Source organism: Pygocentrus nattereri, chromosome 22, assembly GCF_015220715.1.
Source record: "Pygocentrus nattereri isolate fPygNat1 chromosome 22, fPygNat1.pri, whole genome shotgun sequence".
NCBI classification, from domain to species: domain Eukaryota; kingdom Metazoa; phylum Chordata; class Actinopteri; order Characiformes; family Serrasalmidae; genus Pygocentrus; species Pygocentrus nattereri.
The window spans coordinates 17215947-17243889 of record NC_051232.1 but is presented as its reverse complement, the minus strand read 5'-3'; the positions used below and the strand labels follow the sequence as shown (position 1 = coordinate 17243889).

Here is a 27943-nt window from a genome sequence, read left to right as displayed (position 1 = left end):
ATTATTATGTCCCAGAAATGGTTTGTAATTGTGATCTATAAATCTTTAATTTAGTGTAAACGTGTTTAAAATCTTTAGAACTGCTTAGCACAGATTCATAAAAGGTAACTATAATATCCACAGTTATTTTCCATTTGCACAATTTCATTACAAAGAATCAGTCAGCACAATTCATTTAATCTGTTTGAATCTGTTTGAAGCAAAGAGCACTGGCATTTCCAAGTTCATTTACATCTCTGACGCTGAAAGGACATGGCAGGAGGCTCAAGCTTACTGCAGACAGCACTACACAGATCTTGCCTGCCCAAGAGATGAAGCCGAGAACACAGACATCATGTCATATATGTCAAGTGTGCATCCCTGGATTGGCTTATACAGAGACTCTTGGAAGTGGTCAGACAACACTAGCGTTTCTGACATCAAGTGGATGTCAAACCAACCTGACAACGCAGGGGGAAATTACAATTGTGCTTTTCTGGTTAATGGTTGGTCTGTTGGTTGGTCTGGTGGTTCCTTTGGTGGGGGATCTGCTAGTTCCTTTGGTGGCTGGTTTGGTGGTTCCTTTGGTGGTTGGTTTGGTGGTTCCTCTGGTGGTTCACATTCTAGTAGGTCTAGTGGTTCATCTAGCGGTTCAACTGATGGTTGGTTTGATGATGACAACTGCTTGGTCCGACGCGCATTCTTCTGTCACTCTGGTGAGTTAGGTTTAGCAGATTTAAACTTTGAGTTATGCTCTTTATGCAGAAAATGGCACATGTTTATGGGTGTATGTCTGTATCTGTTTTTAAGAATTAATGCTGAAGAAAAAACAAATTGTGAGACTGATGATTCAGACCGATCAGAATGTGAATCATCCTGCAGTGAAGGCAGATATATTGGACAAGGTGAGTGTCTAAGTTGACCACTTGTGGAATGTCCCATAACAATTTCTTTTAGATGTACTATTAAAAACAGTATTATTGGAAGTAGTAGGGGAAAGGAGGGCACAACCTTTGCACTGTAAAACAGTTAAAAGTCAGATCGACTTGAAATTTGAAGTCAAATTTAGTTTTGGATTTTCCCAACTTGGCTTAATCAAAAGTCCTTCTAAATTTAGTACCGCATCCAAGTTAGGTCTACAAAATGACGTTTAAGTTCAGCTTACTCTGAAGAAAAAGTTAAAAAAAAAGAGCAAAGTGTGGGCTGTGTGCTTTCCTGCCTTCTAGCCTTCATATCAATGAAATGGTTTATTGCACCAACACAATGAATGCACCACACAAATCAGCAGAGATTGAGTGGGATCACCAAGGTGTGACAAAGCATCAGCAAGTAATCCAACTAAAAAACCACCCATAATACACTCTCTATTTTGATATTATACCTTTGTTTTTCAGCTTGATAACTCAAAATTCATCAAATGTCCAGACAGCATACACATTGCAGAACAGTCACTAGGACTCACTCTATCTAGCAAGACTTACAGACATGGAGAAAAGTATCAGCAAGTAAACTAGTTTGAAATTCTGCCCAAAATCCACAAAATAACCTGTTGTTTCTGTTTTGATTCTACATAAACATCACATACAGCGTGTGGAGCCTAAAGTCTATATAATTGACATATATAAAAATATCAATATATGGCGTGTTTGTCTTTTGTAACTACTTTATAACAGTTCTGCAAGTGTATCTAAGGGCTGTAAGCAATACAATTCTAAGTTGTTTGAACCATACAAGCTTCCCAGTCTAAACACAGAAAAATGTGCATCAAAAAACACAATTAGTGAAGAGGCTAGATGATAAAGTAGGAGATAAATCAGCATAATAAAACAAATAAATGTCATTTACATTACACCTCCAGCATGTTTTTAAAGAATCTATAAAAAGAAACATTAAAAAAGACTTGATTCAGGAGTGTATAAACAACTCTCAGAGCTACACTACAGTCACCAAGAGGGTGATTAAAAAATTTTTGTGAAGTTGTGAATAATTTAATAAATTAATAATAATAAATTACATTTATATAGCGCCTTTCACAAACCCAAGGTCGCTTCACATAGCAAGAAAAAAAATAATTAAAAAAACCACTATACAGAGGAGGAGGAAGAAAAATGTGCATTAAACAGAAAAGTCTTTAAGTCAGATTTAAAAGAAGAAAGAGAAGAGCCTCCCTGAGGGATTGAGGAAGAGAATTCCAGAGTTTGGGGGCCATGGCACTAAAGGACCTCCCTCCCAAGGTGGAAAGTCTGGTGCGTGGAACAGCAAGTAAGTTATTGCTAGAAGATCTGAGAGAGCGAGAGGGAGTGTAAGAGGTCAGCAGTTCTCTGAGATGGGGGGAGCAAGATTATGCAATGCTTTGAAAGTGAGAAGTAAGATTTTAAACTTTATATAGGACAGGACCGGCAGCCAGTGTAGCTGGGAGAGAATGGGGGTGATATGAGCTGAATGCTTAGTGTGGGTGAGCACAATTTGACTTCTACACAAAACTCAGTACTGCTGTAAATCAAGCCCTCCCCCACATGCATTAACACAAAGACTGGTGATTTAAAACTCTGGTGTTGCTCTTATGCCCAGTTAGTACTTGGTTCATTTCAGTCACTTCGTATTCCGTCAAGCTCCGCATTTATGATGCAATCAAGAGCCTGGTGGGGCAAACCTTAAGAATTCTTAACTATACTCTTTTTGACATGTTTATGGTTGCACGGGTTAAAATGATATTTTTTCTGCTTGTATTTCTTCATGTAAATCTGCACTGTGACCAGACAGACCCCAGGTATGCTGGTAGACTACGGCCCATTAGTAACAGAGGCCTTATTCTGATCCTCAGATGCAGCAGACACTAAAGGAGCAGGGGATGGCAGACAGCACCACACTGAGATGGATAGAGAAATCTGATGGAACAGTGTTTCACACGAAAAAGAAGAATAACAGTGACAGCATGGAAAACAGCACCATCGGAATTTGCAAACTTTAAACATCCATTATTTCTGTGTAGTGGTTTTGAAATGAAGTTTCACTGTAGGCATACTGCAAATGAACCATTAACACCACAAAACTTTATTCAACCTTATTTAACACAATTTACTGTTTAAATGTGAAAACCTATCACTATAGACATCGATAAGCCTCCATCTGTTTGTACAGTAATTCTCTCCATCCCTTTCGAGCTGATTATTGTGCTATCATTGATTATTTCATTTGCTTAAAAAATGACAAAGCTGCCTTCTAGCTGCCTCCTGCATAACAGTGGGAAAATGTTTTCAGTTGTACAACTGAATTCACATTGTCTGGTTTTCTACATCTGATTTTCTTCAATAAACACTTTATGAGCACGTACATTATGAAGGGTTTCATATATTATGGAGAGTTTCACACATCAGAAATGGTTTTATTCATTATGGAGGGGTTACTGAAAATAAATAACACACTTTCATTCAATGAATTTACTGTATCTTTCTGATTATTTGTGCCTGTATTCTGGTTACAGCAGGCCAGACTTCATGTCTATAAATATACAGTGGTGTAAGGTGGACAGAGTGAAGTCACAGGATGCAACAATTCAAAGCAGAAACACTTATAAGCGCTTAGAAATCGTTCAGTATTAACTGAACAAGAGACAAGAGATTTTGGTCTCTGGGTAAGCACAGTGTGGTCAAGCTTAATGTCAATCCTTGTCATTATCTGACTGATCCATCCTGCCGTAATAAGTGTTTTTAAAAGTACTCAGAAATTATACTCTAGCAAAACTATACCGAAGCAACTACAAAAAACCCACAGCAATGAAATAAAAGTAAACGTACATACTTTCACAACATTATTAAGTATTAATGGTAATCTGTAGGCTACATTTTAATCCAGAAGTATATTAACACACCAGTAAGTAATTTACTTAAAAAAAGAAGTCTACACCTGCCATGCTAAATCTAATTAAACACTTTAGGAACTATCTGATTACAGAGAATGACACAAATATAATGTTCGGCTCTTATTAATCCCACCACACCATAATACTGATTAAAGCCACAAAAACCCCTTTGTTAAAAATGTGGTACAAAGTACATACCTTCTTGGATCTAGAATAATGTTTACTGGGTTTCACAACAATCTAAGTAAATAAACAGTTTACACTGGGGACCCACAAATAGGTTTTTCTATTTGGGCTGAGAAGGGATGAATTAAAACACTACCTTCTTTTGAAGACCTACAGGAGTTTTATAGTATACACATGACAATTTACAAATTAGAAGCTATTTAGTAGATGTTTAAAACCATTCATCTAAGTAACCAATTATTTCCGCTTAAGAAATGACAATAATGAAGCACAATAATGGAAAAGACTGATTTGACCTGCTTATGTTAAAATCCAAAATGCTATCAGAGAATAATAGACTTGGAAATTGGAACTACTAATACTGGTTTTAGATTTCTTAAATATAGAAGGGCCATATGTATCAAGCATATACATATATAAATAATAGTGATTTTATGGATGTAAGCATGTTTGTTTAACCATTTTCATACACACACACACAGTTGCTGTCGGAAGAATACCTTGTATCTACATTTTTCAGTTTTTGACATAATGTGAAAATGTTGCCCTTTACATTCTGAGTAAATTTCATGATGAATGGATAAAAAAAACAGGCCAGACTGAGTTGGAAAAAAGTCTGGCTCCATTGACTTACATTGACAGTAGAGTATGTTTTTTCCTTCTCCTGTAAAGTTACCATTTTGGAGATACAATGTTTTCTTCCGATAGCAGCAATGGCACCCAAGACACATTTTCAAAATAATTTTATTTGTGTAGCATTTATTTATTTGCTGAGAAAAGTGTTAATATTTGAATAAACTAAAAATTTACAGAATATTATATATATAATAAATAGTGATTTTCTAGATGTGAGTTTGTTTAACCATTTTCAAACCTCTCCTCGAGGAAGTCCAGTATTATATGTAGTTAAAAAGCAGCTCCTGGTTTGACCAATCAGTGCTTCAGTAAATTGTGCTCATGATGTAACTGATGATATTAACAAGTCTCCGTGGTGGCTGTGAAGGTGTCAAGGAAAAGTATGGACCCAAGAAATTCTTGTTACTTTTTATTGTTTTTATGTTTATTTGAATTATGAATGTGACTTTATTCTAATGTATTAGTGATAAACTCACTGCTGAGGTAAATCATTTAAAAATTCGCTTAGATGCCTAAAACTTTTGCACAGTACTATATATATATACACACACACAAAATAGAAAGAGAAAGGGGAGTTGTTTATCTGTTAATCACAACTAATTACAACTATTTCTATGGCAATTGGGTCAGCCAAATTTTTAGGACTGTGACAGGCCTAGCGGTCAGACGTACTGATACAAATAATACAATGGTGTTACATAAGATATAACAGCATATGTTTTACATTAATCTGAATTTTACTCTTCCATCACTGTTTCAACGCAATTCATGCAATTCTTCCCCTACCCACTCCAAATTAGTTTGTCATAGATCATTTTGATTTTTAAATGTAAACTTTATTTCTTTTTTTGATTGATTGATTGACTGGCAGATTGACTGATTTAGGACTGCAATCTCTGTCTTCTATATCATCTCATCACATGTTAAAGCCACCCTGACATTTTCTCCATCTCCTCCACTAAACTCCAACACAGCCTGTGCTCAGTGACATGGTTGAGGGAGATCAGTAACTATTTCCATGCTCTTTGATTCTATTTGATTACCAAGCCTCAGATCAGATTATGGAAAGTGTCAATGGAAATCAGACTCTGCCAGCCAGACTGGAAATCTTTGCCAAGCATTCATTAGTGTTACTTGAGACGGACAAATGTTTTGCAAAGCAGAGTTCCTGTGAAGAAGGATAAAAACCTAAGAAAGAGAGATGACGGCAGGTAGTCTATGAAGCACACAGAGACTGAAGAGGTCCTACAACGCCAAATTCACAAATTACAAAATTACAGGTACTTTGCAATTTACACTGAAATTTCTATACATGTTCTTAGGACACAAGTAGCACAGGTTGGGACAATTTAAATGTATTTTGGGAATCATCAGGATAGTTAAGACTCCTTTTATTCCGATTTTAGGGTTAGACAATGGTTTCATAGTGGAGCTCATATTAGTCCTTATCCTCCTTGATTGGGGTATCAATTTAAGAACAGTATTACTGAGAGATTTTAACCAGGATTTTACTGTAATTGTAAAGCCAGATAAGAGAGGGAAAATTATAATTATTCACAGCAGTTTAAAGTGAAATTCCAGAGAAACTTACTGAGGCAGAATTCAGTAGTCAATGATGGACTTCTGAAGCATTTAATGTTTCTAAAAGTTCTCTCATAGAAAGCTATTATATGAAATGCAATAGCTAAATTATATAAAATTGCTACACATATGTCAATTAATGCCAGAGAGAGAGAGAGAGAGAGGGAGAAATATAGAGATATAGAGAGAAAGAGATAGATAGATAGACAGATAGACAGATAGATAGATAGATAGATAGATAGATAGATAGATAGGGCAAACTAAAAGCACATATTATAGACATAACTAACTCTGAGCCGCATCAATGTTATAGTGTAAAGTGTCCTTACAGTAATAGTCGTGATACACTGCACAGTGTGTATTAACAGGAGAGGAGATGCAGCAATGTGGTTCAGCTCAGTTCAGACAGCAGGAGATCAGTACCATCTCTGTAGTAAGAAGACTCGTTGTAGAACCTTATAGCAGTGGGTAAGGAAGATCTCACACGGCGCTCTTTAACACAGCGCAGCTGTACCAGACGGCCACTGAATGTGCTTCTCTGTTTATCCAGTGCAGCATGCAGACGGTGTGAGGTGTTATCCGTTATGGCTGACAGCTTGTTGGGCATCCTCTGTTCTGCCACAAGGTTTTGGCCCAAGACATATTTTTAAACATGTATTCACGGCACAGTCGTACTGAAAGAAGGCTTATTTTTTCAGATTGAACACTTTTTACCATTACATTAAAATGTTTTTCATAATATATAAAATGGCTATATGTGCACTGTAGACATCACAACTCCTGGCTCCAATTACCAGTAAGTTGCTGAGGTTCTTCACAACATTTTTCACATTAAATGGCTCTGAATTCATTTTTATTTACATCACAACAATCAATCCCCTGTAACACAATATTTACTTATTTTATACAAGTTATCATGCAGCTCACAGTAATAATTAAAGCATTCTTTCAAGCTTGGCATTATCAAGAGATTTTAATCGTGCTTTTACTTCCTAAATGTTTTAGGTTCTTCAACAACGAGTCGATGGAGCTGAATCTGTTTCAGCTCTTGTTTTTCACAGGTAGGAATTCCAAACAAAAGAAACAAAAATGTATTCATGAATGTTTAATTATAATTATATTATTTAAATGTAGCTATAGACATAATAATGACAGAATAATGGTACCGAATTTTATTTTATGAATTATTCATTTCCACACACAGATATTTAAAGCACGTTCAAAATGGCTTCATAACTAAACTAAAACTTCACGTTAGAGGCTTTTCAGGCCTTTATTTTCTCAGACGGGACTTATCCTATTTTGATCCTAAGAAGTACAGTTACATCTCATTGACACAGATTTCATAGCTCCTACATCTACACAAATAGAAGTCAGATTCTGCAAGGGAGGCAGAATTTGGCACAACATCTGTTGTCTAAAGGGGCTACGAGGAGACGTTTTGTTAATGTTTGTCATGTGTGTCTTAACCCACATGAACAGATCTGTGGAACTTTAAAAAAGAGCTGGATGCAGTCACAGCAAGCCTAAAGCAGTTTTCAGCATGTATTTATTTAAAAAAATGAAACCAGCCATTAGGGGTGTACTTTGTGTACTTCTGGTGCCGGTCCCAGATAAATGGTGAGGATTTCGTCAGGAAGGGCATCCGGCGTAAAACTTGTGCCAAAACTATCATGCCGATCACGAATATGATTGCCATACCGGATCAGTCAAGGCCCGGGTTAACAACGACCACCTCTGGTGTTGTTGACCATCAAAGAGGAGAGGAGGAAGGCGGGTTAGAATGCAGTGAGAGAGAAGGAAAGGCAGGAGTGTAGAGGTTAGAGTAGGGGCTCTAAACATAGGGACAATGACTGGTAAAGGCAAAGAGTTTGCAGACATGATGGAGATGAAGGTAGATTTTCTGTGTCCAGGAGACCAGATGGAAAGGAAGCAAGGCCAGGAACATTGGAGGTGGATTCAAACTGTTCTATCATGGTGTAGAGAGGAAGAGAAATGGAGTAGGGATAATCCTAAAGGAACAGCTTGTGAAAAGTGTTCTGGATGTAAAGAGAGTGTCAGACAGGATCATGAGCCTGAAGTTGGAGGTTGATGGTGTAATTTTGAATGTGGTCAGTTCATATGCACCACAGGTTGGTTGTCAGAGGAGAAAGAGGAATTTTGGAGTAAGATGGATGAAGTGGTAGATGGTGTCCCTAGAAAGGAGAGATTAGTGATTTGTGCAGACTTCAATGGACATGTTGGTGAAGGGAACAGAGGGGATGAAGAGGTGCTGGGTATGTATGGTGTGAAAGACAGAAATGCGGAAAGTCAGATGGTTGTACATTTTGCAAAGAGAATGGAAATGGCTGTGGTGAACACGTATTTTCAGAAGAGGGACGAACACAGGGTGACATACAAGAGTGGAGGGAGGTGCACACAGGTGGATTATATCCTTAGCAGGATATGCCACCTAAAGGAGATTGGAGATTGTAAAGTGGTACCAGGGGAAAGTGTAGCAAGGCAGCATAGGGTGGTTGTCTGTAGAATGAGATTAGAAACAAAGAAGAGGAAGAGAGTGAAGACAGAGCCAAAGATTAGATGGTGGAAGCTGAAGGAGGAGGATGGTTGCAGGCAGTTCAGGGAAAAATTGCAACAGGCCCTTGGGGGCAGTGAGGAGCTACCTGAGGACTGGGAAACTACAGCTAAGGTGGTGAGAGAAACTGTCAAAAATGTGTTGGGTGTTTCGTCTGGTCAGAGGAAAGAAGACAAGGAAAGTTGGTGGTGGAATGAGGAAGTCCAGGCGAGTATTCAGAAGAAGAAGGCAGCTAAGAAAAAGTGGGATAACCAGAGAGATGTAGGCAGGAGTATTGTGAGGCTAGTCGCATAGCGAAGAGAATGGTGGCAAAGGCAAAGGGTCAGGCCTATGATGAGCTGTATGAGAGGCTGGACAGTAAAGAAGGAGTAAAGGACTTGTATCATTTGGCTAAACAGAGAGATAGAGCTGGAAAGGATGTACAGCAGGTTAGGCTGATAAAGGATAGAGAGGGAAATGTACTAGTGAGTGAACAGAGAGTGTTGAGTAGATGGAAGGAGTACTTTGAAGAACTAATGAATGAGGAAAACGAGAGAGAGAGGAGGACAACGGGGGGGAGAGATAGTGGATCAGGAAGTGCAGAGAATTGGTAAGGTGGAAATGAGGGCAACTTTAAAAAGGATGAAGAATGGAAAGGCAGTTGGTCCAGATGACATACCTGTGGAGGTATGGAGATGTTTAGTAGAGAAGGCAGTGGACTTTTTAACCAGGTTGTTTAACAAAATCCTGGAGAGTGAGAGGATGCCTGATGAGTGGAGAAGCAGTGTACTGGTCCCCATTTTTAAGAACAAGGGTGATGTGCAGAGCTGCAGTAACTACAGAGGTATAAAGTTGATGAGCCACACCATGAAGGTATGGGAAAGAGTTGTTGAAGCAAGGCTAAGGTGAGAGGTTCAGATCAGTGAGCAGCAGTTTGGTTTCATGCCCAGAAAGAGAACCACAGATGCAATTTTTGCATTGAGAGTGTTGGTAGAGAAGTACAGAGAAGGTCAGAAGGAGCTACATTGTGTCTTTGTGGATCTAGAGAAGGCATATGATAGGGTGCCAAGAGAGGAACTGTGGTACTGTATGAGGAAGTAAGGTGTAGCTGAAAAGTATGTTAGGGTGGTGCAGGACATGTATGAGGATAGTGAGACAGTGGTGAGGGGTGCAGTTGGAGTGACAAATGGTTTCAAGGTGAAGGTAGGGTTACATCAGGGATCAGCTTTGAGCCCCTTCTTGTTTGCAATGGTGATAGACAGGTTGACAGATGAGGTCAGGCAGGAGGTTCCATGGACCATGTTGTTTGCAGATGACGTTGGAATCTGTGGTGAGAGTAGAGAGCAGGTGGAAGAGAATCTGGAGAGGTGGAGGTTTGCACTGGAGAGGAGAGGAATGAAGGTGAGTAGAGACAAGACGGAATACATGTGTGTGAATGAGAGGGAGGCAGGTGGAAAGGTGAAGATGCAAGGAGTAGAGGTCATAAAGGTGGATGACTTCAAATATCTTGGGGCAACCATCCAGAGCAATGGACAGTGCAAAAAAGAGGTGAGGAAGAGGGTGCAGGCAGGATGGAGTGGGTAGAGACAGGTGTCAGGGCTGATGTGTGACAGAAGGATAGCAGCAAGAGTGAAAGGGAAGGTTTACAAGACAGTAGTGCGTCCTGCTATGATGTATGTTTTGGAGACTGTGGCTCTGTCTAAAAGACAGGAGGCTGAGCTGGAAGTGGCGGAGATGAAAATGCTGAGATTTTCCTTGGGAGTGACAAGGCTGGACAAGATTAGAAATGAGCAGATCAGAGGGACAGTGAAGGTGGAGCAGTTTGGAGATAAAGCCAGAGAGGCCAGGTTGAGATGGTTTGGACATGTGTTGAGGAGGAATAGTGGATATATTGTGCAAAGAATGTTGGAGATGGAGCTGCCGGGTAGAAGGAGAAGAGGTAGACCTCAGAGAAGGTTTATGGATGTAGCGGAGGTGGACATGGAGATGGTTGGTGTGAAAGTAGAGGAGGCAATGGATAGGGCAAGATGGAGGCAGATGATCCGCTGTGGCGACCCCTAAAGGGAGCAGCCGAAAGAAGAAGATTTATTTAAAAAAATTATTTTAAAAATGACTACTGACTAGTGTTTCTTAGCCATGTTGACTTCACAGCACCACTGCAATTTGAGGACCAAACAGGTCTTAGCTGATAGACGATATATGGGGAAAATTGTGTAAATTAGATTTTGTGTTGAACTATTTCGTTAGGTACGTATTTCTGGAAAACTACATAGAAATTCTCAGAGGAACCTTTGCTACTTGATGATATAAGTCTGTGTGTCCTTCAACGGTAATCCACAGGAATTCTTCCAATGGTCCCATCTGTCCCACGTCAATACCATCTGATCCAAGACATGAAGAACTGGACTGAAGCTCAAACCTTCTGCAGGCTCAACTTTGTTGACCTGGCTACGGTTGAACGTCTCACTGAGATGACGCATCTAGTAAAAGAAGCACAGAAGCATAATTTCATGTCCAAAGCATGGGTTGGCTTGTACAATGACATCGATAGCTGGCGTTGCTCTTATGAAAATACTCCTCTGGAACTAAAGAAGTGGGCCACTAATGAGCCTGACAACCAATCCGGGCTAGAGTGGTGTGCCGCAACAGGGGGAGATGGACTGTGGCGGGATGTCTACTGTCTTATCAAAGTGGACTTCTTATGCTATGATGGTAGGAAACACTAAATCATCCCGTTTACATCTAAAATCAAAGCCTTGCAAAACCTTCACTCATTTTTCCAACAGAGGTCTGTGCAAAGCTAAAATGCAAAAGCAAAAACAAATGCAAAGGGGCGCTGTATAGCACAATTCACAAAAATCCACACAATCTCACTCACATTCAATCCATTAACCTGCAGAATTTTTGTGAATTTGATGTCTAAGATTCATGTTATGACGGGCTTGATTCTTTACATATCAATTTAACAGCAACAGCATTGAGAAATCATTAAGAAATATAATTAAGAGCAAAAAAAAAAAGGTTTAGCTTAAACTCACAAAAACAGCAATGCAGAGGTCTAAGAGGGTTCATGGTTCAATATAGAACCAGTTTCCTTACTAAAAATCCTCTGCATGATTAAAGAGTTCTTTGTTTTAAAGAGTTTAAAGATATTTAAAGGTTCTTCAAACTCATGGAGAATGTGCTGTGGATGGTTCCATCTAGGACCTTATTGAAAAGGGTTCTAAATGGTCCAAAAAGGGCTCTTCTACTGTTCCAATGTCAGGCTTCTTATAACAGAAGAACCCTTTTAGGTGCTTTTCAAAAAGATTCTGTACAGAACCATCTACAGCACATTCTACAACCCTTTTACGATGCAAAAAGTCCTTTAATCATCCAGAAGGTTCTATGAGGATTCACAGTTCATTTTCTTTACTAAGCATTTCTTTAACCAGCATTTTTCAGTGTGCATTTTATAAGTTTACACATTTGCTTAACAGAAAGCATCACCAAACTTGTCTGAACCTGTGTTTGAATTTTCACAGAGAGGAAAACTGGCACTGCCAAGTTCCTTCTCATCTCTGACACTAAAAGGACATGGCAGGACGCTCAGGCATACTGCAGACAGTTTCACACGGACCTGGCCTGCCCAAAAGACGAGACAGAGAATACACTCCTGCGGTCAATGCCGTTAGCTTCATTAACCTGGATTGGTATTTACAGAGACTCCTGGAAGTGGTCAGACAAGACCAACATTTCTACCCTCAGTTGGAATGTGGGGCAGCCTGATAATGCAGGGGGCCACGAGAACTGTGCTTATGCAGTAGATGGTTTGTTTCATGGCACATCTGCTGGTTGGTTTGCTGATATTAGCTGCTCATCCAGACAGGCTTTCTTCTGCCAATCTGGTAAGTTCAGCAGTGGCTTTTAACCTGGATTTAACATGCTTTATATTAAGAGGATGAAATATATGTGTGTGTGTGTGTGTGTGTGTGTGTGTGTGTGTGTGTGTGTGTGTGTGTCTATATCTGTATTCAAGATGTAATACAGAAGAAAAAACAGATCTTGTCGGTGGTGGTGCAACCTGACAATAATGTGAACGATCCTGCAGTGAAAGCAGCCGTCTTGGAAAAGGTGAGTATCACTCTCTTCGTGACAGACCAGGAATCATGTACAGGTACCAGGTACATAACAAGCACAGCCCTCTCCAGTGACAAGGGGCTGTATAACAAAAACCACCTATCCTTTTGTCTTAAGCGAAGATCTGGCAGGTCATGGTAAGATTTTTCATCAAATTTGTATAACAGAAGCAAATCTTATTGTAATTCAGGAATTTTATCTTTTCTCACAGCATCCTCTCTCTAATTAAGGAAATCTTAAACTACTCAATCGAAATCGACAACCAAATGTCATGTCTGTTACCAAGCAACCAAGTAACCAAGCCACAGCTGGTACATAAATACATCATCAAAATAATGTTAAAAATTGAGTTACAACTACAGTTATCCATGTAAAAAAAAGGTCAAAACAAAACTGCCCAACAAACTGGAAGTTAAGAATGCTGAGTGTTCCTCCTGCTGTTTATTAGAGGGTCAGCGCTCCCCAGTTTCCATTTCTCAAATGATTTAGTCAACCATGCTACCATTATTCAACCTATAAACAGCCACACATTCGGCTCTGTCTTCTCATTAGTCACCACAAATCACTGGAATATTTTATGAGTTTTCATCAACAGTAACACACAAAGGTAATAAGAAGACACCAATCAATTGGAAATCTATTGTTAAAGGGCAGAGTTAGAAAACCAAATCATCAAGTGAAACCACCGTTTTGCATTCTAAATAAATGTACCGTCATTATGCTAATGGCAAACAATCCTACCTATCACAGTTGCCTAAAAACAGTAGAAACGAATGGTTAAAACATAAGTTAGTGTATTAGGACAGTATTTAAAAATGTCTAGTTTGGATGTTTCTGAAAGACTGTTTTCTTATCTAGAATTAATTGAATAAGATGAACTTTATAACTATTGTTCTGTAATACCTACTGTCTAACTAGTTCTAACTGAAGCTGTGATGGCGACTAAACAGATAAGATTTCAGAGTTAAGATGTTTCTGTTATACGGCCCCAGGTCTATGGAAACAAGCCAATAAGATGCAACTAAGAAGCAACAGGCAACCTTACTTACCACAACAATTGAGAGAGAGGCCCCATCCAAATTATTGAATTCAGGTGTTCCAATCACTTCCATGGTGTATAAGGTGTATAAAACTAAGCCCCTAGGCCTGCAGACTTCTACAAACATTAGTGAAAGAATGGGTCACTCTCAGGAACTCAGTGAATTCCAGCACGGTACCGTGATCGGATGCCACTTGTGCAAGAAATTTCCTTGCTACAAAATATTCCACAGTCAACTGTCAGTAATATTATAAAGTGGAAACGATTGGGAAAGACAGCAACTCAGCCAAGAAGTGGTCGGCCACGTAAAATGACAGAGTGGGGTCAGCAGATGTTGAGGCTCATAGTGCGCAGAGGTCGCCAACTTTCTGTAGGGTCAATCGCTACAGACCTCCAAACTTCATGTGGCCTTCAGCTTAACTCAAGAACAGCGTAGAGATCATCATGGAATGAGTTTCCATGGCCAAGTAGCTACATCCAAGCCTTACATCACCAAGCGCAATGGAAAGCGTTGAATGCAGTGGTGTAAAGTGCCGCCACTGGACTCTAGAGCAGTGGAGATGTGTCCTCTGGAGTGACCAATCACGCTTTTCTGTCTGGCAATCTGATGGATGAGTCTGGGTTTGGTGGTTGCCAGGACAATGGTACTTGTGCCAAGTGTAAAGTTTGGTGGAGGGGGGATTAGGGTGTGGGGTTGTTTTTCAGAAGTGGGGCTCGGCCCCTTAGTTCCAGTGAAAATAACTCTTAATGCTTCAGCACCAAGAGATTTTGAACAATTCCTGATCCCAACTTTATGGGAACAGTTTGGGGACGGTCCCTTCCTGTTCCAAAATGACCGCACACCAGTGCAGAAAGCAAGGTCCATAAAGACATGGATGAGCGAGTTTGGTGTGGAAGAACTTGACTGGCCTGCACAGTCCTGACCTCAACCCGATAGAATACCTTTGGGATGAATTAGAGCGCAGACTGTGAGCCAGGCCTTCTTGTCCAACATCAGTGTCTGACCTCACAAATGCGCTTCTGGAAGAATGGTCAAAAATTCCCATAAACCCACTCCTAACCCTTGCGGAAGGCCTTCCCAGAGCTGTTATAGCTGCAAAGGGTGGGCCGAGATAATATTAAACCGCATGGTGAGAATGGGATCTCAATCAATATCATATGCACGTGAAGGCAGATAAACAACTACTTTTGGCAATATAGTGTATATAATGACATGTATGAATATAAAGATATAAAATTGTCTGGCACGTTAAAGAAGATCTGCATGATGTGCACATATTTCACACTTAAATTTAAATCCTCCCCCACTTGATCCAGTTTCCCATTGTCCTTTTGCCTGCTTAAGCTCGAATTCCCTTTAGTAGCCTCATTATATGAAATAGGCTGATGACTAAATATTATTTGCACCTTTTCATTATGTTACTATAATCTGTAGCTAATCGTTTTTTTCACTGGCTCTGGAACGGCTTTGGTTAAAATTAAGTTGAGTCAACTCAACCCAGGGTCATTCATTATTGTGAGGTGAGGTTGTTAATATATCAAACATTGAAATAATTCACCAAGGTATTGATAATGACCTCAATATAGTTCAGTAAATCAGCTAAAATGCACAGGAAAATAACATTGCAAAAAAAGTTTTTTTGAACTTACTTCCCCATCATTGGTGTTTTCTAAGCTCTATCCTCTCAAACTTCTGACTCCAAATCTGATAAACAGCATTTCTGAACACTCCTGAATGCTGCAAGCCAAACATGACTTTTAATAGCACCCCCTTGTGTAGGATGACCAGACTGCTGAACATAGCTTTTTAATGACCTGTGGATACTTTGTCTATCATTCAAATTGTAAACTAATCACTATGCCAGTTCATTGAAAATTTTAACACTTATTTTTTGAGCAAGTAATGGTGACAGCCCTTATTCTGTTGTTCAGATGCAGCACAAGCTGAAAGAGCAAGGACTGACAGACAACATCACGCTGAGATGGAGAGAGCAACCAGACGGAACAGTGTTTAACAAGAAAAAAGCGGAAAACAGTGACCAAGTGGAAAACACCACAGTCAAAATGTGTGAACTGTAATGTAACACACATTATTTCTGTGCAGAACTCACATCAGATGAAAAACACAACAATCAAAAGACAGTGTTTGCTCAAATCAATAAAAAGGTTCTAGAGTAGTATGAATGTAAGCCATTATAAGTGAAAGCCATTTTACGATACGGTAAAATCAACAAGGAGAACTACACATCCAGCGTTCAGTTTGAGTAGGAAGAACATCTTATGTACGTTTTTTCCCCAACTTTCTATTAAATCAACTGGTTGACAAGGATTATCCCTCATTCTCAAGGTTCTTGGCATCGATATCAGTTTAATTATCAGTGATGTCATTAAAGCCAGCACCTTCTCTGAGAACATAAGAATGATGTCTTCTAGCTGCCTACTGCCTAAAGATAATGAAAATGTTTTCAAACATACTTTAGCACAATTACTACATAATCACCTACTCATAATTATTTAGAATAGCTCCATTCATTTGCATTAAAGTATGAAATGAGCCTGGAATGTTAAGGGGTTAAGACACCTGGGACACACTGTGTGATAATCTTTGTTTATTAGTTAGATATTTGGGTAAATCTAAGGTTTTTAGCAGAACACTTATTTAAATACATTTCCAATTTCAAGAACAAACATAGCTTTGCATGAAGCAGTTAGAAAGCAAGATAGAGAATCAGTTTGTTTGGTCACTTTATGCTTGTACTTTAACAGTCGTGTAAGATGAGATGAGAAATACAGCAGAATTATTTACAGTGGTTGGTTAGTGTAGCTGTGGTTGGTTAGTGTAGTGGTTAACACCTCTACCTTCTACACTGTAGACTGGGGTTCAATCCCCCACCAGGGCAAGCGCCCTACACTATACCAATAAGAGTCCTTGGGCAAGACTCCTAACACTGCCTTGGCTTTCCTGTATAAAATGCTCAAATTGTAAGTCGCTCTGGATAAGAGCGTCAGCCAAATGCATGACAATTAACCATCAACTACATTTTCATGATGGTGACAGTGCTAACTGTACTACAGCAGTTGGCTACACTGGCTACACACAGTGTTGACCTTTGAAATGCATTTGTTTTGCAGTTTTTGCCATTTTTTCATTCATGAAGTGCATTCTAAACGCTAAATCTCCATCTCGGCTATGTTTATAGTTCATACATTATATTCTTCGCACTGTTCAGTAAAAACCTATAACTAGAGCAGGGAAGCCAAAAACAACAAACACAGATTATGATGGGTTTCGAAAAGGATTTTCTGAAAATAAATAATAAGCTTTAATCTAATAAACATTTAACATACTTTGGTGTGCATAGTGTTGTTTTATTCCCCTTCAGTTCATTACAATGCATTAGTTAGTCGTCTGATTATCTGGCTGCATCCTGAGTGAAATAGTACTGCAAAGTATAATTCGTCAAACTAGTACCAGCTGATTTTGCCTACTTTCACCAAACAGTTCGGTTTAAACTTTTGCACTGCAGGCCAAGGCACTGATTCCTGTTCTGACTACTTCAGTACCGTTAAAAAAAATCATGCCAGTTTAGGTCTAATTTCAGTGTCTAAAGTGCATCAGGTCTTACCTTCAGCACCGTGGATGTAATCTTCAGTACAGTTGCTGCCTCCTCTGTGTCCTCTGTGGTACCTTTGCAGACTCCTGTCTTCATCTCCTTGTTCTTTCTTCACTTTCAAAAAGAAGGGAAAAAGGAAAGAAAAGTGAGAACGACAAAGGAAACCTATAGTTTTAGCGCTGCCATATAAATCCAACAAAATGAATGTAACCTCTGCCAGGAATCTGGGTGTTCTCTTTAAAAGTGTAGCCTCTTTTCTCTTTCATTTGAAATCTTACATCTGATCCCAGAGTTTTTTAAAAGCTTTCCCTGGAACTCATTTCTGGCTTATGGTCAGCAACACTGCTAACCCACACAACAATTAGCCATTGAATTTAAGGACTCATGTCATAAAACCCCCATTTTCCTTATTTTTCTGTTAATAAGACTTTGATGTAACATGTAAAAAAACTGACAGTTTCATAATATTTAATAATATTATATATAATATTATAATATAATATTTAACTAATACTTAGACTACAGCCTGTTTAAGGGATAAAGACAGGTTTGCTACATAAACGAGCAAAGCGTTACAAGTGGACCTCAGAGTGGAAAGTACATCACAAGAAAAAAGCAGGATTTAAAGCAAATGTTAAAGCAACGTTCCCTTAGGATGTTGATCCCAAAGGAACTCTAATCCTGCCTTAAAGTGGAATGCCACATTTGTTTTAAATATATCTGATTAATTCAGATCTTCGGTTGTAAACAGAGTCATTCAGAGTGGTTTAGTGTGAAATGGTTCATTGTAGATATAATATCATCATTTTATTTAACATCCAAACCATCAGTGAACCGACACTGAGTTTTTATATGGTGTTGATGGTTGAGGGTTTGAAATGGATTCAAACACATCTTAAGCCAAAACGTGATCACAAAACCATCCTAAAGCAGTCAACATCGGACAGTGTATAAATAAGCACTCCATGAAATAACTTTGCTTTATCTACATCAATAAGCATTTTGTGAAAAGCCAACTAAAACAAACGTAAACACTTTGGCCTGTGAATGAAACACACACACACACACACACACATATACACACATTTTCTAAGCTGCTTCTCCCTCAGGGTCACAGGGTGTAAATAAAACTAAAACTTATATTTTTTTCGATATTCCCATTCATAAGATTACAAAAGGAATAATAAAACGCGTTAAAGGTCTTTTCAGTAACGCTAACACTCAAACTGCTGAATGACCCGCCCATAAACACGGACCCACTGACCTTCAGGAGAGCCCGTCCTGCTCAGGCTTTGTAGTTGAAGAATAAAACAGAAAGATGCCAGTAAAGCCGGCGTCTTAACCAGTGGCTCAAACAGCATAAGAGTGAGGGCATCTCTCTCTCTCTCTCTCTCTCTCTCGCGCTCTCTCTCTCTCTCTCTCGCTCTCTCTCTCTCTCCACTCTCTCTCGCTCTCGCTCTATCTCTCTCACTCTCTCTCTCTCGCTCTCTCTCTCTCTCCAACTCTGGAATGTTAAGGGGTTAAGACACCTGGGACACACTGTGTGATAATCTTTGTTTATTAGTTAGATATTTGGGTAAATCTAAGGTTTTTAGCAGAACACTTATTTAAATACATTTCCAATTTCAAGAACAAACATAGCTTTGCATGAAGCAGTTAGAAAGCAAGATAGAGAATCAGTTTGTTTGGTCACTTTATGCTTGTACTTTAACAGTCGTGTAAGATGAGATGAGAAATACAGCAGAATTATTTACAGTGGTTGGTTAGTGTAGCTGTGGTTGGTTAGTGTAGTGGTTAACACCTCTACCTTCTACACTGTAGACTGGGGTTCAATCCCCCACCAGGGCAAGCGCCCTACACTATACCAATAAGAGTCCTTGGGCAAGACTCCTAACACTGCCTTGGCTTTCCTGTATAAAATGCTCAAATTGTAAGTCGCTCTGGATAAGAGCGTCAGCCAAATGCATGACAATTAACCATCAACTACATTTTCATGATGGTGACAGTGCTAACTGTACTACAGCAGTTGGCTACACTGGCTACACACAGTGTTGACCTTTGAAATGCATTTGTTTTGCAGTTTTTGCCATTTTTTCATTCATGAAGTGCATTCTAAACGCTAAATCTCCATCTCGGCTATGTTTATAGTTCATACATTATATTCTTCGCACTGTTCAGTAAAAACCTATAACTAGAGCAGGGAAGCCAAAAACAACAAACACAGATTATGATGGGTTTCGAAAAGGATTTTCTGAAAATAAATAATAAGCTTTAATCTAATAAACATTTAACATACTTTGGTGTGCATAGTGTTGTTTTATTCCCCTTCAGTTCATTACAATGCATTAGTTAGTCGTCTGATTATCTGGCTGCATCCTGAGTGAAATAGTACTGCAAAGTATAATTCGTCAAACTAGTACCAGCTGATTTTGCCTACTTTCACCAAACAGTTCGGTTTAAACTTTTGCACTGCAGGCCAAGGCACTGATTCCTGTTCTGACTACTTCAGTACCGTTAAAAAAAATCATGCCAGTTTAGGTCTAATTTCAGTGTCTAAAGTGCATCAGGTCTTACCTTCAGCACCGTGGATGTAATCTTCAGTACAGTTGCTGCCTCCTCTGTGTCCTCTGTGGTACCTTTGCAGACTCCTGTCTTCATCTCCTTGTTCTTTCTTCACTTTCAAAAAGAAGGGAAAAAGGAAAGAAAAGTGAGAACGACAAAGGAAACCTATAGTTTTAGCGCTGCCATATAAATCCAACAAAATGAATGTAACCTCTGCCAGGAATCTGGGTGTTCTCTTTAAAAGTGTAGCCTCTTTTCTCTTTCATTTGAAATCTTACATCTGATCCCAGAGTTTTTTAAAAGCTTTCCCTGGAACTCATTTCTGGCTTATGGTCAGCAACACTGCTAACCCACACAACAATTAGCCATTGAATTTAAGGACTCATGTCATAAAACCCCCATTTTCCTTATTTTTCTGTTAATAAGACTTTGATGTAACATGTAAAAAAACTGACAGTTTCATAATATTTAATAATATTATATATAATATTATAATATAATATTTAACTAATACTTAGACTACAGCCTGTTTAAGGGATAAAGACAGGTTTGCTACATAAACGAGCAAAGCGTTACAAGTGGACCTCAGAGTGGAAAGTACATCACAAGAAAAAAGCAGGATTTAAAGCAAATGTTAAAGCAACGTTCCCTTAGGATGTTGATCCCAAAGGAACTCTAATCCTGCCTTAAAGTGGAATGCCACATTTGTTTTAAATATATCTGATTAATTCAGATCTTCGGTTGTAAACAGAGTCATTCAGAGTGGTTTAGTGTGAAATGGTTCATTGTAGATATAATATCATCATTTTATTTAACATCCAAACCATCAGTGAACCGACACTGAGTTTTTATATGGTGTTGATGGTTGAGGGTTTGAAATGGATTCAAACACATCTTAAGCCAAAACGTGATCACAAAACCATCCTAAAGCAGTCAACATCGGACAGTGTATAAATAAGCACTCCATGAAATAACTTTGCTTTATCTACATCAATAAGCATTTTGTGAAAAGCCAACTAAAACAAACGTAAACACTTTGGCCTGTGAATGAAACACACACACACACACACACACATATACACACATTTTCTAAGCTGCTTCTCCCTCAGGGTCACAGGGTGTAAATAAAACTAAAACTTATATTTTTTTCGATATTCCCATTCATAAGATTACAAAAGGAATAATAAAACGCGTTAAAGGTCTTTTCAGTAACGCTAACACTCAAACTGCTGAATGACCCGCCCATAAACACGGACCCACTGACCTTCAGGAGAGCCCGTCCTGCTCAGGCTTTGTAGTTGAAGAATAAAACAGAAAGATGCCAGTAAAGCCGGCGTCTTAACCAGTGGCTCAAACAGCATAAGAGTGAGGGCATCTCTCTCTCTCTCTCTCTCTCTCTCTCGCGCTCTCTCTCTCTCTCTCTCGCTCTCTCTCTCTCTCCACTCTCTCTCGCTCTCGCTCTATCTCTCTCACTCTCTCTCTCTCGCTCTCTCTCTCTCTCCACTCTCTCTCTTTCTCTCTCTCCACTCTCTGTGAGTTCAACAGAGTTATTTATCACTCCATCACTAAACGTTATGAATTTAGTTTTCTCTGACCTTTTGAGGAGCAGGGGCGCTCACGCGTTTCGCCACCTGACCTCAGAGCCGGTTCATGTAAAGCCCTCTACTGAACGCTAGAGGGCGCGAGAGAGCGGGTCCTAGACGAGTGATGGCGAATGGAGCTAAAAGGTTAAACACACACACACACATCATTTTCCAAGCCGCTTCTCCCTCAGGGTCGCTGAAAGGGGGGGTGCTGCAGCCTAACCCAGCAAAGGCAACGGACAGGTCGCCAGTCTAAGAGGTTAAAAACGTTGTTTGCTAATGTTTGCTAAACATCCTTGTTACTGAGTTCTGATTGGCTGCCAAGACTTCTCCTAGGTGCTGATTGCTAAACATCACTGCTACTGAGTTCTGATTGGCTGCCAAGACTTCTCCTAGGTGCTGATTGCTAAACATCACTGCTACTGAGTTCTGATTGGCTGCCAAGACTTCTCCTAGGTGCTGATTACTAAACATCACTGCTACTGAGTTCTGATTGGTTGCCAAGTGCTGATTGCTAAACATCACTGCTACTGAGTTCTGATTGGCTGCCAAGACTTCTCCTAGGTGCTGATTGCTAAACATCACTGCTACTGAGTTCTGATTGGCTGCCAAGACTTCTCCTAGGTGCTGCTTACTAAACATCACTGCTACTGAGTTCTGATTGGTTGCCAAGTGCTGATTGCTAAACATCACCGCTACCGAGTTCTGATTGGCTGCCAAGACTTCTCCTAGGTCCTGATTGCTAAACATCACTGCTACTGAGTTCTGATTGCTTGTAACAATGTTTTGTGCTCTTCTGTGTTCATGAAATGAATGCATTCTTCTATAAAAAAAATTTATGATTAAAATTTACAAACTATTACTTTGCTCAACTGCTCAATTTTAACCCTTTTGTTTTGGACTCGGGAGCACCCTCTAGGGTGTCACAAACGCAGAAACCTCTCTTACGTTATCTGACCTGACCAGTGGAAGGTGAATCTTACATGCATTTATGTGGGAATTTCTTTTTTTTTTTTACGTTTTAGAAAGAAGAAGGAAATATAAAAGTTTTTTTTCAAAGGAAATGACAAGACATGAATAGGAGACTAATTAAATACTTGTATTTAAAATGTCCACATATGCATTATTTATGAAAATATAATTTTTGTATTAATATAGTACATAAAATTAAAAAATAGTATAATACAATACTTACATAGCTTAAGAAAGACAAAGGATGAACATATAGACATAAACATATACACCTGTAAACATAGGTTTAATGTGCTACACAGCACCAAGACTTTGATTAATTACAGTTAATGCTAAGCCATATTCATGATGGTGTAACTCTCATGTTGTTTTCTTTGTAAAAAGAATTGATCAGTTTAACCTACACAGATATAGAAGAGATCCACTTTCCTAATCTAAACTTTCTGTCTGACCATCATCTTACAGGCGCTCTGTGAAAAGACCATGCAAAATATTTAAGCAAAGCACTGAAGCAAATCACTCATTGGGCTACCAAATACATGCGGACCAGTGCGCTCCAGACAGTTTCTATATCAACTTGCAGGTCACTGACTTTCTTTAATGTCACTCGAGTGCACTTGTACCAAACGCCCCCTGCATGCACTCTAAGAAACTGCAGCTGTTTTGGACCTGAATGAGTTGAGCTGTCAATGGGGACTTTAGGTGAAACTGGGACTTTAAGTTGATTGGATTAGCATGTTGTCAGTTATGACAGATGACAATGGCTTTTATTTGTACACCCACTTATCAGCCTCTGTCCCAAGCACACCTGGGCAACATCTAGATACAGGAGGACTACTGGTACAGGTAGGTCATTGACTTTTGTACAGATTTGCATAATCACTTTTATTAATGTTATGAATTGAATCACATGTTCAGACAACTCTTTGTGGATTCGATCTATTTATGAGATGTTTTTGCCCAAACTTGTTCATGCCAAGCAGTCACTGAAGCAAAAAAGGGGAAATACCAAATACTAAGAAATTCTAACAATTCATAAATGTTGCAAAAATTCAACTTCCTTCTCAAACTGTTACGCTGTTAATATAATTTGAAATGAAAAAAACATACACTGATAGAAAGGAATGCCCAATAGAAGCATTCCTGCTTGTGGGCCCCACTGTATCATCTTTTTGGCAACAGTCAAATTTAGTCTGTTCTAACTTTACTTTACTATATTTGATCCTTCAAAAATAATATTATGAGCCAAACCAGCAGAGCAAATCTTCAGTGTGAAGTGCTCTGAAGTTCCCAGAGCCTTCCGAGATCTGAGCTTTGCAAAAGTGCACTGAATGCAGCACGACCACATTCCCTTACTGGGAGTGTTCTCTTGCAAGCGTAAAAGAAAGAAAGTGGAAGGTGGCATCTAGAAGGTCAAGCTTAAAAGAATATAAGTAGACTGTAACCCAAATGTAGACTTTTGGTGTATGAAAAAATTGTAACCAGCTTCTAAGACTGGAGGTGTGGAAACATATCCCTGTATGAATACAGTGTGGTTTGTGCAGTACTATAAGCCTCTGTTACTACTTGTATGTTAGCCTTGTAGTTCCCGTGGAAAAACTAAAGCAAACAACAAACACCAAATGTGTCATGATCCAATGCATTCTAGGTTGTTTTGGGGGGGTTATTGTGTATATTTGATATTTTTCAACACTGGCTCTGATTGCTTCCCAGGGCACCTTGAGCTGTCGGTCATGGCGTCAGTCCTATCAGAAGAGCAATTCACATGCTGCATCTGCTTGGATCTTTTCCGCCAGCCTGTTTCCATCCCGTGTGGCCACAACTTCTGCCTCCTCTGCATCCAGGGATTCTGGGACACAGCAGGGCGCAGTGAATGTCCGCTCTGCAAGGAAACTTTTCGGCGGCGCCCAGAACTTAGGATCAACCACGCTCTCACTGACATCACTGAGGGCTTCAAGAGGTCACTCAGGGTCAAATCAGATCAGGTCAGAGGTCAGGAGCTAAGCCAGGGTGACAGGGGAGGGCAGGAGAAGCCGCTGCCAAGGAGACGGGACGTTTGCGGAAGGCATCGGCAGCCACTGGACATTTACTGCAAGACGGAGCAGATAATCGTGTGTTTGAAATGTGCAGAGAGTCAACATAAAGGACACCAGACAGTGCTCATGGAGAGAGAGAGTAACAGGATGAGGGTGAGAGACACAGACAGACAGATATAGAGAGAGAGACATGCTCTCTATGAGGAAGTTTTTTAAATAAAAAAACATTTTTTAAATCTCACACGTCAATGGCCATTCTATTCTGTGGACAGACAGAGCTTCGTGAGGTGGAGTCAAATCTGCAGAGGATGGTCCTGGACCGCCTGGAGAAGATGGATGAGATCAAACATTCAGCACAGCGAAGCGACGTGAGTGCTCTTGTGTTGAGTTCCTCATTCGCGCGCTACTTCTGTTCCATCATTCAGTTTTTTCTCAAATTGTCCTATAAATGCTCTACTTGGTAGGCCTTTCTTAAAAAGGGGCACCCCAGCCAAGATGAACAATGTGTTGTAAACCAGTTGTTAACATGTCCACTCACTTCTTACAGCTGCAGTAGCCTCTAAAGTGTGGTTTAAAGACTAGAAACCACCATCTGATGATGTAGCTTGAAGGTGGAAGTACATTTTTAAAGACTGTGTTTTGAGTGGATGCCTAGGCTGCTTGAAACCACAGCACCACAGATGACGCCACAATTTTGTAATAATACTTCAGTGGATGGGCTTAAATTGGACAGTTTATTCAAGACTCATGCAAATGATATTTTTATTAATACATCACTCACCAATTTACCAAATTACAAAGTGCAAATCAGAACATTTTTTCAAAGTATCTTTGTTGGACTTCATATTTATGTATATTTATAGAATAAAATTTTATTTGGATTATTTGGAATCAGACCAAGCAGAAAATCAGTGGTATTGTCCATTTCTACTTCTGCTTCTATGGCCTGTTTTCCCCCCCTAACCTCAGAGAAGAATGGAGAAGGAGATCAAAGAGAGCATGCAGATCTTCACTGACCTGCTGCACTCCATCGAGAGAAGCCAGGCCGAGCTGGTGGAGGAGCTGAAGGAGAAACAGAGGGAGGTGGTGAGGAGGGCAGCCTCACTCTCTGAGGAGCTGGAGAAAGAGATTGCTGAGATTGTGATGAAAAAGTCAGAGGTGGAACAGCTTGTAAACACCCAGGACCAGCTTCAGCTTCTACAGGTATGAATACCAGTCTATGAGGAGGGTTGTAAACTGCCAATTCTACTGACTGTCCTAATTTTCAAATTAGTCATCTGCATAAATTTGTGCATTAGCAATCCAATACAAAAGTGGATGGAACATTGACTTGTCCATATTGCAGAAATATCTATAGTGCCTGGTTGTTGCGCTAAATGCCATTTACAGACCAGAATCAGTGATGTGTAGACTTGCTAGGGACTATTTTAGACTACCTAAGCCACTTAGGATTGGCCTCTTCTTCTGTTGCTGTAGAATTTCCAATCTGTGGTAACTCTCCCACGTACCAAAGACTGGTCTCAGACATGCATCAGTACCAATCAACGTTTTGGGATAGTGAGAAGAGCTATGGGCACACTGGAGGAGACACTTCGCAACCATGAGAGGAAACTGTGTGAGGCTGGTGAGATGTGGATTTGTGTCTCTGGTATTGTATGTGTGTTTTGGTAACACTTTACTGTAGTGTGCTGTTTATGAGGCTACGTGACACTTACATAAGCTTGTCACGACAACTGACACAACCTTACATAAATGCTTATAAATGTTTATTTCAATAGGTGTCATCTGTCACAAAGACTAGCAAATTTCAGTAAAAACTGGCAAATGTAACCTTTATAGTGAATGACACCCATTGGAATAAGCATTAATAAGGATTTATGTATGGTTATGTCAGTTGTCACAACAAGCTTATGTAGGTGTCATAAAGCCTTATGACCAGCACTGTGCAGCAAAGTGTTACCAGTGTTTTTTAGTATGCTTTTTTTATTGTTATCTGATCAACTTTCTCTTAATTTTTTTGGCAGAGTTGCATCAGATCCAGCAATACGCAGGTTTGAATTTGTGTGCTTGTTTATAGTCTATGTGCATAAACCTAATTGATTTTAATGTGGGTCTGTGATCATGTCAAACTCTGTCAATTTCCCCTCAGCGGACATAAGCTTTGACCCACAGACTGCTGCCCCCTGGCTTGTCTTCTCCCCTGACCTTAAGCAGGCCAGTCTGGGCTACCAGCCCTCAACCAGTCCTTCCTCACCCAGCCCTCTGCGGTTTGACTCCTGCGTGTGTGTGCTAGGACAGCCGGGCATCGCCAGTGGGCAGCACTACTGGGTGGTCCAGGTTGGTGACAAGACGGACTGGGAGCTGGGAGTGGCCCGAGAGTCCATCAACAGAAAGGGGGCCATATCGGTTCGGCCAGATCAGGGTTTCTGGGCAGTGTGTCGTCGGAAGGGGGGTAATCTTATTGCCTGTGCCGGACCAGCCACCCCACTTGTCTCTTGCCACGAAAGGCCACAGAATGTTGGAGTGTTTGTAGACTATGAGGGAGGCCTTGTCTCATTCTATGATGTGGATGACCAGAGCCATATTTATTCCTACACTGGGTGCTCCTTTACTGAAACATTGTTACCTTACTTCAACCCTTGTCTTCATGATGATGGGAAGAACACTGCTCCACTAATCATCTGTCCCTTAGGGGGAGGAGAGGTCGCAATCTCAAGCCTGAACCGTAGAACAGAAAGACTGCCTCCGCTAATGAGACGTCAGTTGTCCCAGGGTTTCATTTCACAGCGAACGCCACTGTAGATGTGGCAAAGAATGCTAATAAAGGTGCCAAAAAGCATTATTTGGTGTGATGGAAAAGAACACAGGTTCCCAACATTTTGTGCCAAATAAACTCCTTCAATCTAGATTTGCCTTAAAGGTGCACTATGTAAGATTTGGGGATTTGGAGACCTCTCTGGTGTAAATGTGTAAATACATTTGTGAGAATTTTCCTTGTGCATCAGACTCCTTCCCAAATTGAAAGTTTTGACTGAGCTTTCTTTGAAGACCTCTTTCAACACACACTCATCAGACTAAACATTCATAATATTCTCATCAGTCAAATGTTGATTTTGCATTAAAAAAAATCTAACCCGACACATCTGATCCTGAAAATGATTTTTTCAGGCTTGCAGCAGGGTAAGGCTTCCATATATTAGCTGATCTAGGGGGGGGGGGT

At 39.9% G+C, this 27943-nt stretch overlaps 1 protein-coding gene and 1 long non-coding RNA gene across 4 annotated transcripts; one reads left to right on the top strand and one right to left on the bottom strand.

The window, feature by feature from the left end:
• Window positions 1-21: 21 nt before the first annotated feature.
• Window positions 22-18941, bottom strand: LOC108434327. Of its 2 annotated transcripts, none has more exons than XR_005129405.1 (3): window positions 18835-18941; window positions 17583-17679; window positions 22-692 (listed from the first exon to the last, which is right to left on the bottom strand). It is a non-coding gene; the product is annotated as an uncharacterized LOC108434327 (long non-coding RNA). The 2 variants fall into 2 exon arrangements; XR_005129406.1 differs by having other exon boundaries at window positions 17583-17684; window positions 18835-18905.
• A 2792-nt stretch (window positions 18942-21733) lies between these two features.
• On the top strand, window positions 21734-27910 carry LOC108434324 (E3 ubiquitin-protein ligase TRIM39-like). 2 transcript variants are annotated; one of them, XM_017709360.2, is made up of 8 exons: window positions 21734-21859; window positions 23478-23533; window positions 24401-24876; window positions 24996-25091; window positions 25693-25926; window positions 26200-26347; window positions 26748-26774; window positions 26873-27910. In XM_017709360.2, exons 1-8 carry the CDS (start codon window positions 21840-21842, stop codon window positions 27523-27525), a joined length of 1710 nt encoding a protein of 569 aa, XP_017564849.1. In that variant the 5' UTR covers window positions 21734-21839; the 3' UTR covers window positions 27526-27910. The 2 variants fall into 2 exon arrangements, with proteins under 2 accessions (XP_017564849.1, XP_017564850.1); XM_017709361.2 differs by lacking the exon at window positions 23478-23533.
• Window positions 27911-27943: the final 33 nt, after the last annotated feature.

Excerpts from the sequence above, each read along its gene's own strand:
- LOC108434324 (XM_017709360.2), top strand. The coding sequence starts at position 21,840 with ATGGCGAATGGAGCTAAAAG. Across the intron at positions 25,092-25,692 it reads ATTCAGCACAGCGAAGCGAC|AGAAGAATGGAGAAGGAGAT; the intron begins GTGAGTGCTCTT and ends CCCTAACCTCAG. Across the intron at positions 25,927-26,199 it reads ACCAGCTTCAGCTTCTACAG|AATTTCCAATCTGTGGTAAC; the intron begins GTATGAATACCA and ends CTGTTGCTGTAG.